Source organism: Capricornis sumatraensis, chromosome 15 (assembly GCF_032405125.1).
Source record: "Capricornis sumatraensis isolate serow.1 chromosome 15, serow.2, whole genome shotgun sequence".
Lineage (NCBI taxonomy): Eukaryota > Metazoa > Chordata > Mammalia > Artiodactyla > Bovidae > Capricornis > Capricornis sumatraensis.
Genome location: NC_091083.1, coordinates 41,118,821 through 41,136,452, shown reverse-complemented (window position 1 = coordinate 41,136,452; position 17,632 = coordinate 41,118,821). Strand labels below are relative to the sequence as shown.

At 50.9% G+C, this 17,632-nt stretch overlaps 2 protein-coding genes across 3 annotated transcripts in view; one reads left to right on the top strand and one right to left on the bottom strand.

Moving 5' to 3' along the window:
• Positions 1 to 821: 821 nt before the first annotated feature.
• The window catches only part of RRBP1 (ribosome binding protein 1), a 46,968-nt gene continuing 30,157 nt past the window's right edge, over positions 822 to 17,632 (top strand). For both annotated transcript variants that reach the window (XM_068987328.1, XM_068987327.1), the window contains exon 1: positions 822 to 1,031. The gene's annotated coding sequence lies outside the window, so the exon portion shown is untranslated. The remainder of the gene's footprint in view (positions 1,032 to 17,632) is intronic.
• On the bottom strand, positions 921 to 2,183 carry LOC138091098 (basic proline-rich protein-like). The gene has a single exon (XM_068986757.1). The coding sequence runs from the start codon at positions 2,181 to 2,183 to the stop codon at positions 921 to 923; it is 1,263 nt and encodes a 420-aa protein (XP_068842858.1).

The following is a 17,632-nucleotide window of genomic DNA, read 5'->3' as shown; positions in this document are numbered from 1 at the left end:
TGCGGCCTTGCTGCCAGCTGAGGTCTGGACTGTGCCTCGATGTAACCACTCTGAAAATGGGTGCAAGTGAGGCCCGCCCTCCATTTCTCTGCGCGTGGTCTGGACTTTCTGCCCTCGATCCTCTATTTACTCGAGAAAATTCTTTCTGGGGCCAATTGCAATGAACATAGGGACGAGCCCTCTCGGGACTGACCACCGGCAGGGCTTGTCTTCTCATCCGGCGCCCGGAGGGGGCGCTGCTGCAGGGGTAAGTTAGCTGGTTTTTAGACGAAGCATTTCTCCCTACGGTTCCCGTGTTGCGCAACCATCTGCTCAGGGTGACACCCACCGCCACATCAGCCCGGAGCGGGCCAGGGGCGCGGGCGGAGAGCCGCCTGGATTCGAACCTCCATGGCCCCGCCGGCCCAGAGCCTGGCCCGGGTCGGCGCCCGCACGCGGGGCCCGCGCCCGGGGTGGGCGGGGCCGGCCAGGGCCCCCTCCCTTGCGCGTGGCCGAGCGTCCGGGCCCCGCCTCGCCTCGGCCCCGCGCAGGGCCGAGCGCCGCACCACGCGGCCCCGCCCCCGCCCCGCCCCCTACCCCGGCCCCGCCCCCGCGGCGCCCCGCAGCTCCTCCCCTCTCCCATTGGCCGAGGCGGAGGCCCGCCTCCTAGCCCAATGGGCGCCGCCGCGGCTCGGCCGCCGGCGCTCTGACTGGCCAGCGGCCGACGGAGTGGCGGGGTGCGAGCCAATGGGAAAAGGCGGCTCGATGAATGGCTGGCCCGGGTGGGGAAGGCAGGAGGCGGCGATCCCTGCGGAGGGGGCCGTTCGCCAGCTCCGAGGCAGAAAGTGCCACGACTCCACACGCGCGCACGCAGCCAGCGAGCGGCCGGAGCGGACGGCGGACGGGGCGGGCAGCGTCGGGATCGAGGCGCCTGCAGCTGCTTAGGGGGCGGCTTCTCGGCAGAGGCTTGGCCGGCTCCTCTCTCTCCCGCTTCCGCGGCGGCGGCGGCGGCTCCTGCCCTCTCGCTCTCCCTCCCGCGTCTCCGGCTGCAGGTAAGAAACTTGGCCGGGCCCTGCAGCAGCGGCGGCGGCGCGCGGGCTGGGCCGTCGGGGCGCCGGGGCCGGGCCGGGCCGGGCCGGGCCGCGCCGGGAGTGACACGTCTCCTTGGCGGCCCCTCCCCCGGCGGCGGTGCCGCCCGCCGTCGCCGCGGTCGCGGACCTGGGCGATGGGGGGGTCCCGGTGGGCCCCGGGGTGGGGGGTGGCGTGTGCCGGGCCCGAACCCCATGCGGGGGGGCGTCGGCCGAGCGCGCCCGCTGTGTGAACCCCACGTCCTCGCCGTCGGCGGGACCAGCCGCGGCCCCGCGGCGCGACGTGGCCGCCGCTCCCTCCTTCCCTTCGTCTCTGCCTGGCCGTCGGGCCGGCCCGCGAGCTCCGAAGTTGGGCGAAGAAAGTTGGCGGCGGGGCGGGGCGGCGCGCAGCTGGCAGAGGAAGGGGTTAAGCTTCGGGAAGCGGCCGGATGACGTTGCCGGGCTGGAGTCCGGGCTGGGGGTGGGGGGGCGGAAGGCGGCGGAGGCCGGCGGGGAGAGGGGGCGGGATTGAATGGGGGCCGGGGCTGAGCGCGCCCACTTCGGGCTGCGGCCCCGGCTCCGCTGGGCCGATCGGCGCCGACGGGGCGGGGCGGGCGCGGGACCGCGGAGGTGGGGGTGGCCCGCCGTGCGGGGACCTGGACCGTCCAGGGCCAGACGCCCGGTGGGCCGCGGTGGCAACTTCCCGGAGGGGTGGCAGGCGACTCCCTGCTCCCCCTGGCGGCGGGGCCGGGGAGCGCCGTTTTCCCGGCTGGCCGCGCGGACCCGGCGCGAGGGCGCCCGGCCGGGAACGATGAATGGGCCGGCAGTGCCAGGCCCAGGGGAAGCGGCATCCCTGGCGCGGCCGCCCGGCGCTGGCACCCGGTCTGGCTCCTGCCCGGGGCACCCAGCCTCGCTCTGGGCTGGGGAGGGCGGGCTGCGGTCCGCGCTTTCCAGTGCAGTATCTGGGAAGCCTCGGGGAGCCCTCCCCCGATGGCAGATAAAAATCGGTAGCTTGGGTGGTATCATGGTCAAGGGGTTGGCTTCCGCAAGCCCGCATTGTGGAGAGTCGGCCAGGCTGTTTAAACTTCGGGGTGCGGGTCCACGTCGGAAAGAGGGGCTGCTGAAGAGAGAAGCCATGGAGACCCAGCACGCGTGGGAGTGGGCCACAGGTGTGAGAGGTTACTGTTGCATGAGTTTCTAGAGTGTTCAGAGGCCGGGAGGGAGGTGGGGTCTGGTTTTGCCTCCAACCAGCCCGCTGTAGACGCAGCCTTGCCACGTCCCAGAATCTGGGTCCCACCCCGTGCCACGCCACAGACCCTTTGCTCAGGGTTCTCAACCTCTCTGAACTCGGATTTCCTTATCTGTGGCCTGGAGATAGAACCACCCACTCACAGTGGGGTCAGACAGGCTCCTGGTAGGTGCTGCGACATACGGGGGACCTTGTGCAAACGAGGGCAGTTTGGCAATAACTCCTGGAGGTCGGAGGTCATCAGCCTAGGAAGCACCAAGGAAATGAAACTTTGCAGGCTCTTGGGAACCTCCCAGGTTTTGCCTGGTGTGCTGAAACTGTCTGGGCATTTTCTGGAGTTGGGGACAGCCAGAGAGCTTAACAGAGCTTTGTGACTGGTGAATGTCCCCAGAGACTCAGGTCTTTGGTCCAGCCTTTCCAGAAGGGCAGCTGTGTGCTTTACTCACGACCTACGTGGCTGGGGAGCACCTTGCGTCCCCTGATGCTGTCCTTTGTGCTGGGTCGTCCTGACTTCCATTTAACCCGACACCGGGAAGTCCTGGTGATGTCTCCACTCCTTTGTGAACTCTCCAGAGGTCAGCCCTGCCACAGACAGCCAGTTCGTGTTCCTTCCAGGAAGAAGCTTCCAGTTCTGAGGTCCTAAACATGCCACATCCCTCTCTATTTAAGTGAAGGAGGAAAGCTGGAGGCAGATGGTGGAGCCATGCAGGGTTCTGGGCCAGTTGAGATTGGGTTGGGGGGAGGACCAGAGAGGGGGATGAGAAAGGTGTTTCTGGGACTAGAAACTGTGTCCTGTGTGCAGAGCTGGAGGTACCGTGCTGTAACAGAACTCTTTCCTTTCAGAGTTAGGAGTGTGCCTTTGAACATCTCTACAGAGAGTAAGGGATTAGATTGGTATCTTGGTGCATGAATATTTTTTGGTGATGGGAGAGTTTTAAATAAATCCTGAATCATTGAGTCGCATTTGAGCAGTTATGCTCTTTGCTAAAGGGGGCCCTAGGTCAATAGGCTATAGTGATGATACAGCACCAAATTCCATGTAAGTGGTTGAATGCAAACAATTTGATGATTGGAATACTGGTTTATTTAGTAGCTGGGAGGACACAGCAACCCAGTCCAGTATCCTTGCCTGGCAAATCCCATGGACAGAGGAGCCTGCTGGTCTGTACAGTCCATGGGGTCACAAAGAGTAGGACACAACTGAGCAACTAACACTTTGAACATAACAGAATAATTGTGGATGAAATGAGGCAGACCAGCAACCTGGTACATTTTTTCCAGCTGTCTCACTGGACAACTGAAGCTCAGCCCAACTTGATTTTTAAGGTTTACCGTTTAGAAATGGATTCACAACTTTGATCTCCATCTCGGGCGTCCATCCAGTGGGTGAGAATGTGGAGGCCCAGCAGGTCAGGCAGTCATTAGGCTAGTTCCTGCTGCCCAGCTGCTGGGTGATGTGGGCACAGCCTTCTGAATGTTCACCAACAGGCCTTGTAATTCCACACTCCAAGGGAGCACCTCGATCTGGACATGAAGAGTTTCAGTGGAAGGAAGGTGGGGAGTCAGTGTGAAGCATGGCAGTGAGTGTGAAGACCATGCTTTCATCTCACATCTTTCTTCACCATCTCCTGTGTGCCGGGCCTTCATACCCTGCAGACGAGTGAATCTCACACGTGTCTGCAAAAGCTCCTGTCTACAACTGTCCAGTAGGGTAGCCACACAGAAGTATTCAAACTTTAATTAAACGGAAGTTCATTTCTTAGTCACAAAGCCATATTTCAGTGCCCAGTGCAACATGGTCAGCACAGATTTCAATCCGTTCCCCTGCCACAGGGAGTCCTGAACAGCACTGGTCTGAAGGTGGCTGGTGTTCCCTGAACATTGCTGCTGCTGCTAAGTCACGTCAATCGTGTCCGACTCTGTGCAACCCCCTAGACGGCAGCCCACCAGGCTCCTCTGTCCTTGGGATTCTCCAGGCAAGAATACTGGAGTGGGTTGCCATTTCCTTCTCCAATGCATGAAAGTGAAAAATTCAAGTGAAGTCGTTCAGTTGTGTCTGACTGTTCGTGACACCATGGACTGCAGCCTGCCAGGCTCCTCCATCCATGGGATTTTCCAGGCAAGAGTACTGGAGTGGGGTGCCAGTGCCTTCTCCCCCCGAACATTGATGCCTCTGTTTTTCCTGATCATTTAGAGACAGTGTTGTGTTGAACCCTGTGAAGTGCCCATTCTGTAGGTCAGGAACAGTTGACTAATGGCAGTTCATGCATGTCCATCTACTGACATGTCACCTTAGAAAATACTTTTGGACTGACTAGGGTGCACCTTACAAATTGCATGTTCAGGGCAAGAAGCAGGAAGCAGGGTCCTGCTCTGGAGATATTCCTGCCTAAAAGCAGCACCATCAAAATGGCCCAGTGTAACAGACATGGAAAATAGATATTGGGCAGAAAGCATATGGGAAAGTAAATATTTCATTCTAAGTCAGAGAACCTGGGCAAGAGTTCAGTGCCATTTGACATTACCGAAAATTAACCTGGGGACTTCTTGGAGGCTGTTTCCTTAGGCTCAAAAGTTCAGGTGAGTTTCCTGAGACTGGCAGGCTGACTCCCATGGCCAAAGGCCGGGCACATATGGCCTGTTTCCTTTAAGTGCCATGGGTGATGTGTCTCTCCCACCCGCTCAGCAACTCAGAGCAACTGTAATTTATAAAGAAGGTTTTGCAATTTCTACGTTGGATTATTTTAGCAAGGCTGCGCTAGCAGCCGGTCTCCGAACCCTGCCTGGTCCAGTGTCCTGGTGTTTGCCTGCTTGGCTGGCATCAGGTGTGCCCTGGCTATTGGCAGCACTTTGTTATATTCCATGTGACTTCGAAAGGATCATTGGGTAGTATTTCGAGAGAATTTTTCTGAGTTAGTGGCCTCATGTCAGTACTGCACGTAGAGCAGCATCAACCCAGTTAACAGAGATAGATCCCAGAGTGACTGGCAGCTGCCTTCGTGTTGGTTGGAGAGGCCATGCTGGAAGTGATCAGCTAGCTATTGTGATCGTGAACATCGTCTGCTGGCCTCAAAGTTGGAATAAAAGACCATCTTAGACTCAGGGCTTTAATGTTGTGCCCTGACCCTGGCTGAGGTGTGAGTGAACCAGGTGTGTTTCGGGCTGACTTGAGACTGGTTCCTGGCTGGGGCCACACCTGCATGGAGGGTACTTGGCCAGCGCATGAGGTTTGTCCAGCCCTATGTTGCTAAACCACTGAGCCACCTTTTAAAATTGGAGAAGCTGTTGTTAAAAATCTAGATTTTGAAGCTTTCTTGGGGACAATGGGGATTTCTGGGCCCACTGGATCTGTTTCTCGGTGGCAGCCGTGGACTGCAGTCACCTCCCTGAGCAGGGCCTGTGCTCTCTTCCCAGCCCCCACCCCTCACTATACCTTGCTTGGGTCCCTGGGGGCACTGTCTGCCCCCACCTCTGAGAGCTACTCATCTGCCTGTGACCTGAGTAGTCCACCAGGGTCTCCCCCGAGCTGCAGCTTACCACTCTAATCCCCAGAGTAAGTGGTATGACCTTGGACATGACTTTGCCTTCCCAGGGCTTCCTGGGAAGTTTCCTCCTCATGTAAAATGAAACTGGGCCAGGTGGCTCCATCTTCCAGGCCACACACCTTGGTTTATCCTTCACTCCATGCTTTCTCATATGTGTATCCTTCATGCTGGCAAACCTACCAGCTCCGTCCACTCACCCCGTCCCCCCAGGCTGGCTGGGTGTGGAACCCTGATCCCCTGGTGTATTTCACTGGCTCTGGGTGGTCTTCCTGCTCTGTCCTCACCCTCGCCTTCTGGTCTGTTCCCAGGGCAGGTCGTGCCACCCTGCATTAAGACGCTCCAAAGCCCCGCCTTCCCTCTGCTTCACTGCTGGCCCCACCCTCCGCTCCGCTCTGGTCACACCGCTGCCCTCTTGTTTCCTGGGCGTGCTCTGGCCGCCGGGCCTTTGCATGCACTGTGGTTCTCCCAGGGGAACTGGTTCCCCGACGGCCATGTGGCCACTCCACCTACTGTCCTCAGGTCTGTGCAGTGACAGCCCCATGAGCCGTCCCCCTTCTCTGCACAGTCACCACCCGATGTGTCGCATGTGTGACTGACTTTGTCACTTCTGTCCCCGGAGCATAAGCTCTCCCAGTGCAGGGACGTGTCTGCTTGGTTTCCCCAGGCAGCCCTGGCGCCTAGAACAGCAGCGCACGGTAGATGCCTGTCCTGCCGGGCTAATGGAGAGGTGATTTTCTAGTGCGCGAGTTCTGTGAGTGTATTATGATTCTGTCTCAAGTAGCCTGGATTCCTCGAGTGTCAAATATAAACACGAAAAATAAAATTCCAAAGCCAAGGGATGGTGGGGTTCCCTTCAGCCTGGCTCCCGCCGGGAGCTGATAGTTCCTCGTGGCCACGCTGCCGCATGTGGGCTGTCCTCTGGTCAGCAGAGCCCTGGGCTCTGGAGTGATCCTCGGCAGTGGGCTCGGGCATCTGCTCTCCCCCCAGCACCCTCACCCGCAGGCCGTTAGATTGGCCTCAGTGCCACCTGTTCTCTGCTGTCTGTCACCCATGTGGGGCCTCGCTGGACCGGCCTGTTCTGGGAGGAGAATTTGCCATGAGCATCCTTACCTCCCAGACAAGCTGAGGAGTTAGACTGGCTCCTGGGGCAGCTGAGCATATTGGTGACGTGCCCTTACCAGGAGCCAAAACACTCTCTTTGGTTTGAACAACGTGCTGCCTCCGAAAAGAGGTGGATTTGGTGCTTTGTGAGCAAGAGCGTTCCTTAGTGGCAGGAAGGTAGCTGGCATTCCATCCCTGCTCCTTTTAGCCAGACTCTGTGGGGCCGAGGAGCAAGAGGGCTTGATGAGGCTAACCTCCTGCCTCCCCGACCGTGCGTCCTTGAGGCAGGGGCATGGGAGCTGAGAGGCGGGTGCTTGAGCAGGGGGTCTGGCTGGTCATAGCCCCTTCCAGGCTGAGTCCACAGCCCTCGTCTCTTCCTGCCTTTGCTTTTAGGCAGAGGAACAGTCGATCCTACACTCCGACCCCTTCTGATGGGAGGAACTGGCCCACTCATTTCAGGAAGAAGGTGAGAGATCAGGTTCTGGCCCTCAGCCCAGGTGGTACCTTTTCCTGGCACTTTTCATTCAGTGGTTAAAAGGTTCAACTCAACTGTAGCAAAACCGATTTCCTTTTTAATTAAGACTCACCCTGCATAGGAATTAAAGGTAACTTTGTTTCTGTTGAGTATGTTTTCATTTCCTGGGAATTCTAGACCAGTTGTAGTCATAAGAAAGAAAGATAATCCTGTGGGGAATTTTGTAGTAACCACAGTGATCGGGGAAGGGAGTCAGTACAGGAGAGTGACTGGGTGACCAACGCCGAACCGGCAGTCTCAGCAACATGTCGGGCGTGGACGGGGCGGCAGTACCCATGGCCAGGCCCAGCCACTTCTTCCCTCTTAGGTTGGAAACCCCAAGCCTTGCTCTGAACAGCCTGGTGTCACAAGCCACCAGGGACAGTGTGGGCTGTGGGGAGTTAAGGCAGGAAGTGCCTGCCCACAGGACCTTGGTCTCCGCTTCCCCTCTCATGGGAGCCGCATGGTCAGAGCATGTGAGCAACCTGAGTGGTATAGGAGTGGCTGAGGCGGTACAGACCCGCCAGGCATCAGAGATGCTCCTTCCAGAGCCACCTGGACTTACTTTCCTACCAAGTTGGCATACGTATATTTATACGCAGTAACTCTTTACTAAATTGAAGTCGCTCAGTCGTGTCCGATTCTTTGCAGCCCTGTGGACTATAGCCTACCAGATTCCTCCGTCCATGGGATTTTCTAGGCAAGAATACTGGAGTGGGTTGCCATTTCCTTCTCCAGGAGATCTTCCCGACCCAGGGATTGAACCTGGGTCTCCAGCACTGTAGGCAGACGCTTTACTGTCTGAGCTACCAGAAAGTCCTTACTAAAGTAAAACTCTTTACTAAAGTAAAACACAAATATCGCAAAATGTACCATTGTGTCTACAGCTTAGTAAAGGTCCATGGGGATAGCACCCTGTTTAACCAGCAGACCAAGAAATGTGATCCCCCAGCAGTTCATCTGGTGCCCCTCAGCTGTTGCCCCTCCTGGAGGGTCACTGCCCTCCTGACCTTTAGCTTGCGGGTCCCTCCGACCCCAGGTGAACTCGGGGGGAGTGGACTCACACGCGTGTTGCTCTTTGGGTCTCCACTTGACATTGCATGTGAACGTGAGGTCTGTCCGTGCTCTGGGGCTGTGGTGGGTCATCCCTGCGTTCTGTGTTCTCCACGTGTCGCTCTGGAGGGGCACTCAGGTAGTTTCCAACTTGGGGCTTCTTACGATATATAATAAATTACATTATAAAGTGTAGTCTTGCCCCTGACTTTGATGACTGACAGTGCGGACTTCCCCCCCCAGCGCTGATCCTCTGTTGTACCCCCGCCAGCGTTGTAGAGCCTGGACTGTAGTCCACAGTGGCTGACTGTAGAAAGGAACCAGGTGAGGCTGAGTTACCACTTCTCCCGCCACCCTCGCCCTGTCCTAGAGGTGGCGGTCCTTGGCTGCAGAGTTCTTCATCAAATATGAGCCTTTGCAAAAGGCTCGTGGAAGGGTCAGATTTTACCAGTGGTGGTGTTTTAGTTGCTAAGTCTGGTCTGACTCTTGCAACCCCAGGGACTGTAGCCTACGAGGCTCCGCTGTCCATGGCATTTCTGCCCACAAGCAAATGCTGTCCCAGCAGAAAGGAAGCTGCTCGCTGTAAATGTGGCAGAAGCTCGCAGAGGAGTTCAACAAAGCCAGAGCTTCATTTTTAAAAAAGATAAGTCATGGTGACGCGTATCAAGCAAAATTGGTCATGGAAAGGGAAAATAATATTGAGTGTCAAATGGGACTTCACTACAGATGTGGTGACATTGAAAAGATGAGTGGTTTTCATGAACAACTTGTGCTCAATAAGAGTCTACCAGTGTCCTAAGTGTTTATTAGAACCTGGAGGATCCAGGGGAGGAGGCTGCACCGCACTGTACGTACTAGACATCTTTTTTCATCCCAACGTGGCAACGGTTTTGCAACTTTTAGCAACATAAGTCAATTTCTAGGAAAATGTAATTTAACAACACTGAGCTAAGAAGACAACCAAGAACCTGATGAAAGGGGTGACTTCAGGAGCTCTATACTGAGCATCATACTAAATAGCAAGACACTCAGGTATTTCACTTTGAGATGAGAAAGAATGGGGTGCTTGCTGACACTCCTCTCATGCACAGTGTTGGCGGTCCTGCCCTGTGCCAACACTCAAGAAAAGTGAAGCTGAAGATAGAAAGATGGGAAAGAAAGGAACAGGATCTACAGGCAATATGCTTACATGTATAGAAAAAATGTTTTAATCTACACTGTTAGTAGAAACAGGCAAGGTTGCCCGCGGTGGGGGGGTGGGCAAGAATCACCGAACAAAGATCAATTACTTGTTGGTGTCACCAGCAACAGAGAATGAAACTTAAGAGAGGCAATGTTTGCAATAGTGTAAAAATGGAAAAACCAAGAAAAATACCTTTCCCCAGTAAGACTGTGTGGCATGCGTTTTCTTTCTCCACCAAGGTACCTGTGCTTTTGCGATGTGGTATCAATGGTTCCCACCTGACCGATGTTTAGCAGAACTGTTGTAGGAAGGGGGAGGCCCCCCTTCAGGGCCCCAAGAGCCGGCTCTTGTCTGACACTCAGAAAAGAATTGTCCGAGGAGACATGTGCTGACAAAGCAAGAGATTTTATTGGGAAAGGGCACCCCGGTGGAGAGCAGTAGGGTAAGGGAACCCAGGAGAACAGCTCTGCCACGTGGCTCGCAGTCTTGGGTTTTATGGTGATGGGATTAGTTTCCGGGTGGTCTTTGGCCAATCATTGTAATTCAGTCTTTCCTGGTGGCGCTCGCATCACTCAGCCAAGATGGATGCTAGCGAGAGGGATTCTGGGAAGTGGACGGACAGGCAGTGTCTCCTTTTGACCTTTCCTGAACTCTTTCGGATGGTGGTGGCTTATTAGTTCCATATTCCTTACCAGGATCTCCTGTCATAAAACAACTCATGTGAATGGTTACTGAAGGGCCTGGCCAGGGTGGGCGGCTTCAGTCAGTGGGCTTCTCCTAACAGAACCTGCATTCAGAGATGCTCAGGAGCATGGATGTGCTGGGGTCAGACTGAACGCAGTGGGAAAGCATTGATCGCACTCCCTGGGAGCCCCGTGTCCGTTGCAGGAAGAACTCTGCATGTCTGAATGGCCTGTGCGTGTCTTGAGGAGTCGGGGTTCCTGATTCCTACCTTGTGGGGTATGGTCTTCACTGATGAGGCAAGAAAATTTAGATCTATTTATGTACCTAACTTTTCCAAAGACTATTATTTTGGAGAAACACAAAAACATGTCAGTGGTTTATTTATTTATTTCTTTTTCCTTAGGCAAAGAAATTGAATCTGAAATGGCCAATGAATAAGCCAAGGCTTGGAATAGAGTACATTTCTATTTTTGGTGTTTTAGCTTTCTTTAAAATGAATAGCATTGTTTCTTGAAAATAGGAAGTCAGTTATTTCCATCCTCCTAGAACATGAAATATATTATTTCTGAATATATCTTTCAGTTACCAATTTTTCTCTTAGTTTTTCTAGTTTAAAAAAAAAGAATTAGAGGTTACCCTTAAAATTTAAGATGAGGTGATCTGAAGATTTCATGTTAGATGGAGTTAATAAGGGAAGTGAAGTTGCTTAGTCATGTATGACTCTTTGCGATCATATTGACTGTAGCCTACCAGGCTCCTTCGTCCATGGAGTTTTCCACACAGGAGTACAGGAGTGGGTTGCCATTTCCTTCTCCAAAAGTGAAAGTCGCTCAGCTGTGTCCGACTCTTCGCGACCCCATGGACTGTGCAGTCCATGGAATTCTCCAGACTGGAATACTTGAGCGGGTAGCTTTTCCCTTCTCTAGGGGATCTTCCCAGCCCAGGGATGGAACCCAGGTCTCCCACTTTGCAGACAGATTCTTTACCAGCTGAGCCACAAGGGAAGCCCAAATAAGCATTCTCTAAAAAATATAGCTGGGCTTGCAGGGATTGCCAGAGGCCATAAGCCTCCGGGGAGGAGGGTAAGTGGCAGGGACACAGATGTAAGCTGGCCCTGTGGAGTGGGTGTCACCATCCAGTCTGGGTCTTGGGTCTTTGGCTTTTATGTCCAGGTGGGAGCTGTGTGAAGGGAATGGAATCCCCCTCCATATTCCCATGTAAAACCTGCGCTAAAAGGGCTGCTAGGTGAGGGGCGTGGAGATGATAAGACTATTTGTCCTGAGGCAGGAAAGGCTGGGAATGTTTGACTGGAGATGATACTGCCTCTAAAAATTTGTCCTCACTGTTGCTTTCTCCTAAGGCCTTGTTGAAGCAGAGATAAAATAGCTCTTTGGAGACAAGCCTGAAATTCAGACCAGACAGGATTGCCACTGATAAAATCCCCCCAGAGTCACTATTAAGAGGTATAAAAGTACTGAAAACCAATAATGGGGAAAAAATAGCACCAGGGAAAAAACAAGGCAAACTTGGGAAAAAAAAAGCAAAAGAACCTCAAAGGACTGATTGATTACAGAGCTGGTTAGATTCAGCTGAAGAGACAGTCGGTGAAGTGGAACACAGGTCTGAGGATCTCTCCTGAGTGGTGGCAGAGGTTGAGGTGCAGTTAGGAGTTACTGCAGAAAAGCAGGAGCATTGCTTCCCAGAACCCATGAAACATGTGAGAAAGCATGGTGAGCCTGAATTAGATGATAAAAATAACTACACACCTAAAGGTTTTGTTGAATCCTCAGAACCCAAAAGATGGATCTTAAAAGTAATGAGATCTTTTTTTTAAAGGTCTTACAAATGATAAATTGACAACATGCCTTTTAATACTAAGCACTCCCGCCCCTCCCCCCACCAAAAAAAAAAAAAGCCAGAGAAATAAAACAGTATCTTCAAAGCGGTGAGAGTAAGTAGCTCTCAGCATGGAATTCTGTACTCAGCTAACCATTCATGCTGCATGACAGTGAAGAAAAGAAATCCTTTCAGGGCTGCAAGGACTGAGAATGTTGCTAAGAGGAGATTCTTGCTGAAACAAGTAAGTGATCAAGGATGTACTTTAGAGAGACTCAGAGATGCAGGAGGCCTTCAAGGCAGGAAGCAGTGACTGGCAGACAGACGGGGGACCATTTGGGAAATATAAGCATGAGTGTCTGGAACTGCAGAGTACCTGCAGGTGGTCCAGGTGTGTGTGAGGGAGAAGCAGGTGGGGAGGAAAGGAACCCCCCTTCATGGAGGCCCCAGACCCAAGGCTTCTGTGGCTCTTCCTTTGTTGGGAAGTGTCTGCTGTCAGGTGTGTGTGTGAAGAGAATGTGATGGGAAAAGGCATTTTAATCACACTTTTTTTTTGATTAATCACCATTTTTTAAAAGAGCACTTGCACATAGACACACACAAAAACAGAAGAGTGTAACTTTCACACGCAGAGGACAAGATGTCTAGTGGAATGCAAAATACAATAAGAAAATGAGGAATAAGCAAAGGAAAAGTACTGTAAACAAGAATAACAAGATGAGGTGTAAATGAGTCCAGATACATAGGGAATCACAGTAGATGGTGATGAACTGGACCCACCAGTTACAAAGACCAATTGCCATGCTAGTCTTAAAAGAAAATCCAGCTATATGCTATTTTTAAGAGTTCCGCTTAAAACATGACCCCAGAAAGGTTGCAAGTGAAGAACAGAAAATGATTCTGGGCCAATATTAACCCCCCCAGAAATTGATGTAACTTTTAAAATAATCAGACAATGAAGTGAAAGAAAATCATTAGGGATAAAGAGGATCACTTTGTAATAGAGGATAAAATAGTAGGCACTTTATCAGGAAGATGTCGCAGTTCTGATTTTATATTCTAATAAGATGCCCTCCTGATAGGGCACAGATTGACAGATTCCCAGGAGAAACTGACAAATCCATGCTCATAGAGGGAGATTCTTAAAGCTCTCAATAGCTGTTAGGTTAAATAGACAGAAAATGAATGGGGTTCTACAGAAGGTTATACACCGGAATGTGCAGTCTTCAGTCCACAGGGTACGTTGTGGCTGTTCAGTCGCTCTCAGTCGTGTCCGACTCTTTGCAACCCCATGGACTGCAGCATGCCAGACCTCCCTGCCCCTCACCATCTCCTGGAGTTTGCCCAAGTTCACATCCATTGAATCGGTGGTGCCATCCAGCCATCTCATCCTCTGCCACCTTCTTCTCCTTCTGCCTGCAATCTCTCCCATAGTACATGTTTGTAAAAGCTGACCACTATCTAGCAAAACACCCCAACAATATAATCCAAGCCAGTGCTTTGTCAGACTGCAGGCCCAGCATGCCGTGACCCTCAAAGTCAATTTAATTTGTTGTGAAAAACTTCAAAAAAATGTTGATGGCTTAGGAGATACCAGTGCAGGACACATGCTAATACTGAGTTACTGTTTCATGAAAGTCTTATTATTTACATGTTCATACACATACTGTTGGAGAAGGAAATGGCAGTGCACTCCAGTATTCTTACCTGGAGAACCCCATGGACAGAGGAACCTAGCAGGCTACAGTCCTTGGGGTTGCAAAGAGTAGGACACAACTGAGCGACTTCACTTTGACGTTCATACATGCTGTGCATATAAGAGGGTGCATGTATGTGTCCTGGGTCAAGTTATCTTCCTGGTTCATGGTTACAAGTGTAAAAGCTTCGACCTGTATCACACAGAATAGATCCTCTGATGGACAGTGCAGTTGAATTAGGATTGTTGATGGTAACTCAAAACCCTCACATGTTAGGAATGTTAAGAATGTTAGGAATGTTAAGTTAACGCTGCCACATTGTGAGTCAGGTCTTTTGGGAACTGGAAGATACTTCAAACTGAGCACCAATGAAAATAGTGCGTTGTAGCTTGGAGGATGAAGCTGCAGTAGTACTTTCCAGGAAAACTTATTACCTTAAGTATTTGCTACAAGAAAAAAGAAAAAAAGGCCTGAAAGTTTATAAATGTTCATGTCAAGCAGTTAGAAAGAACAGAATGACCCAATGAAAGTTAGAAGAAGGAGTGATGAAAATTAATTATGTAGATTGAATCACAAACCCATGAACAGGTCCTGGAATCATCATTGAAATTGAAATAGCAGTTAAAGTCAGCTTTCTACCAAAGGGAACCTTCATCCACAGTTGGTAGTAATGTCAATCGGTGCAGCCACTGTGGAAAAGAACAGTATGGAGGTTCCTCAAAAAACTAAAAATAGAACAACCATATGACCCAGAAGTTCTGCTCCTGGGTATGTATCAGAAGGAACACAAACGCACTAGTTCAAAAAGATCCATGCACCCCAGTGTTCATAGCAACACTAACTACAGTAGTCAAGACGTGGAAACAACACGAATGTCCACAGACAGATGAATGGATAAAGACGACGTCAGATGCATATGTAATATGAATATAGTGAAATACTAATAGAATACTTCTTAGCCATTAAAAAAAGAATGAAATTTTGCCATCTGCGACAACATGGGGGGGGACCTAGAGGGTATTGTGTGAAGTGAGATAAGTCAGAGAAAGAAAAATATTGCGCGATATCACTTACGTGTGGAATCTAAAAAATACAACAAACTAGTGAATATAACAAAAAAGAAGCCGATTCACAGATAATAGGAAATAAATTAGTGTTTACCACTGGGGGGATGGGAAGGGGGAGGGGCTGGACAGGGGAAAGGGATTAAGAGGTATAACCGCTACTGCTACGTCACTTCAGTCCTGTCCAACTCTGTGCGACCCCATAGACGGCAGCCCACCAGGCTCCCCCGTCCCTGAGATTCTCCAGGAAAGAACACTGGAGTGGGTTGCCATGTCCTTCTCCAATGCATGAAAGTGCAAAGTGAAAGTGAAGTCGCTCAGTCGTGTCCGACCCTCAGCGACCCCATGGACTGCAGCCTTCCAGGCTCCTCCATCCATGGGATTTTCTAGGCAAGAGTATTGGAGTGGGGTGTCATTGCCTTAACTACAAAAATAAAATGAAATAAAACAAGCCCTAAGAGTATATTGTACAACATGGGGAGCATAACCAATATTTTATAATAACTATGGACGGAGCAGTTTTATACTTAAAAAACCTTTAAAAATTGTGAATCACTATGTTGTACATCTGTAACTTATATAATCTTATACAGCACCTATATTTCAACTTTTTTAAAAAAGCAGCTCTATACCCACTCCTTCCCCTCCAGGAACAGATCGCGAAAAACCAGACTCTGATGGTTTTACAGGCCATTTCTTCTGAATCTGCAAAGAACAGAGGGAAAGGGGTGACCCTTAACTTATGAGACTGAGGCGACCTTGCTGCCGAGACTGTGGAAGCACAGTGTGAGGACGATTCTGCCTCCCCTCACGTGAGAGCTCACAGCCCCGAATCCCCCAGGAAAATGTCAACAGGCCAAATCTAGTGAGAGATTAAGAAGGAAAAGACCCACCATCAAGAAGTGTCTGCACACTCAGAACCATCTGTGAGTTAACACTAGAATGTATGTTATTTTAGTTCAACCCATTTCAGACTAGAGAAAATGTCAACTGATAAAGAAAAAGCACTTGCTCAAACTTAATGCACAGTTATTAAAAAGGAAAGGTAACTAGGAATATAAGACGGCTTAACCTGATACCCATAAAAAGTTTTCTACCAACACAGCATCTAATAGTGACACATCAGAAATGGAGACTCAGCGACAAGACCAGCAAGCCTGTTCAGAGTTCTTGCCCGGCTCAGGGACATGAGAAAAAGAGATGCGATGATACGGCTTAGGAAGCAAGAAACAGCTGGCTTTTTTCATAGGTGATTTTTTTTTTCTTGAAGAGAATCCACAAACTCCTGTATTTGAGGAAAGTTTAGCGTAATTATCTGGGTAAACAACACATGTGTAAATATGAATAACTTTGCTGGATGCCTGTAGCTAGAAATAGAAAAAGGTATCTTTTTCTTCTACACCTAAAAATAGCAATAACCTTAACAACAAAAAAAAGACATGTAAGACTTTCTATAGAGATCATTAAAGCTCTTTGCAAGTATAATATAAAAGGACATTTAAATAAATGGAGTGCTATACAACTACACACTCTGTTCAGTGACAGTTCCCATGGTGTACAGTCAACTGTCCCCACCTTCATCTGTAAATTTAGTCTGTTTCAAAAATCCCGATGGAATTGGGATTTGGAGGGGATGCGTGGGCCAAAATATGGTATTGATGCTGGGCACAGATAAATATGCAGGTGGGACAGAGTGTAAGTTCATCAAACCTGGTGGCGCAGAGGCAACTGTGCAAGGAGGAGAAGGGAGGAGGGTGGACCAGTTCAGAAGGGGTGCCAGGTAATTTAAGCCGTGAGAGAAGCTGACAGTGTTTCCTGTCATATGCCAGAGTAAATCCCAGGTGGTTAAACCGAACTACGAAAAGCTTTCTGAAGTGTGTGGAAGAAAATAAACAATAAAGGACTTCTCTCCCAGTGGCTGGGACCTGGGTGGCTAAGGCAGGGGTATAGGGAGGTTTTTACTCTATATCAGCCGTTTTGTGCCTTTTAAGTTTTGACCCCTAGGACTGCGTTGCCTCTTTACACGACTGAGTGATTATTTAGATTGAAAGGAGAGCAAAAGTCTTTTCCTTAAAAGAAAAAGGAAACAGATTACCTTTGACTCTGTGGCTTGTGTGCTAAGTTGCTTCAGTCGTGTACGACTCTTTGTGACCCCATGGACTGTAGCCCACCAGGCTCCCCTGTCCATGGGATTCTCCAGCCAAGAATACTAGAGTGGGTTGCCGTGCCCTCCTCCAGGGGATCTTCCCGACCCAGGAATCGAACCTGAGTCTCTTACATCTCCTGCACTGGCAGATGGGTTATTTACCACTAGTGCCACCTGGGCAGTCCCAGACTCTGGGGCAATAGGTGTGATACAAGAAAACACTGTGAAAACAAACAAGATGGTTGGAAATGAAACCAGAGACTTGTTATTCAGTTGCTAAGTTGTGTTCAACTCTTGGCACAACCCCATGGACTGCAGCATACCAGGCTTCCCTGCCCTTCACCATCTCCTGGAGTTTGCTCAGACTCATGTCCGTTGAGTCAGTTATGCCATCCAACCATCTCATCCTCTGTCACCGCCATCTCTTCTTGCTCTCAGTCTTTCCTAGCATCAGGGTGTTTCCCAAGGAGTCAGCTCCACAGACTTGGATACATTGAAAACAACAAATGGTTCG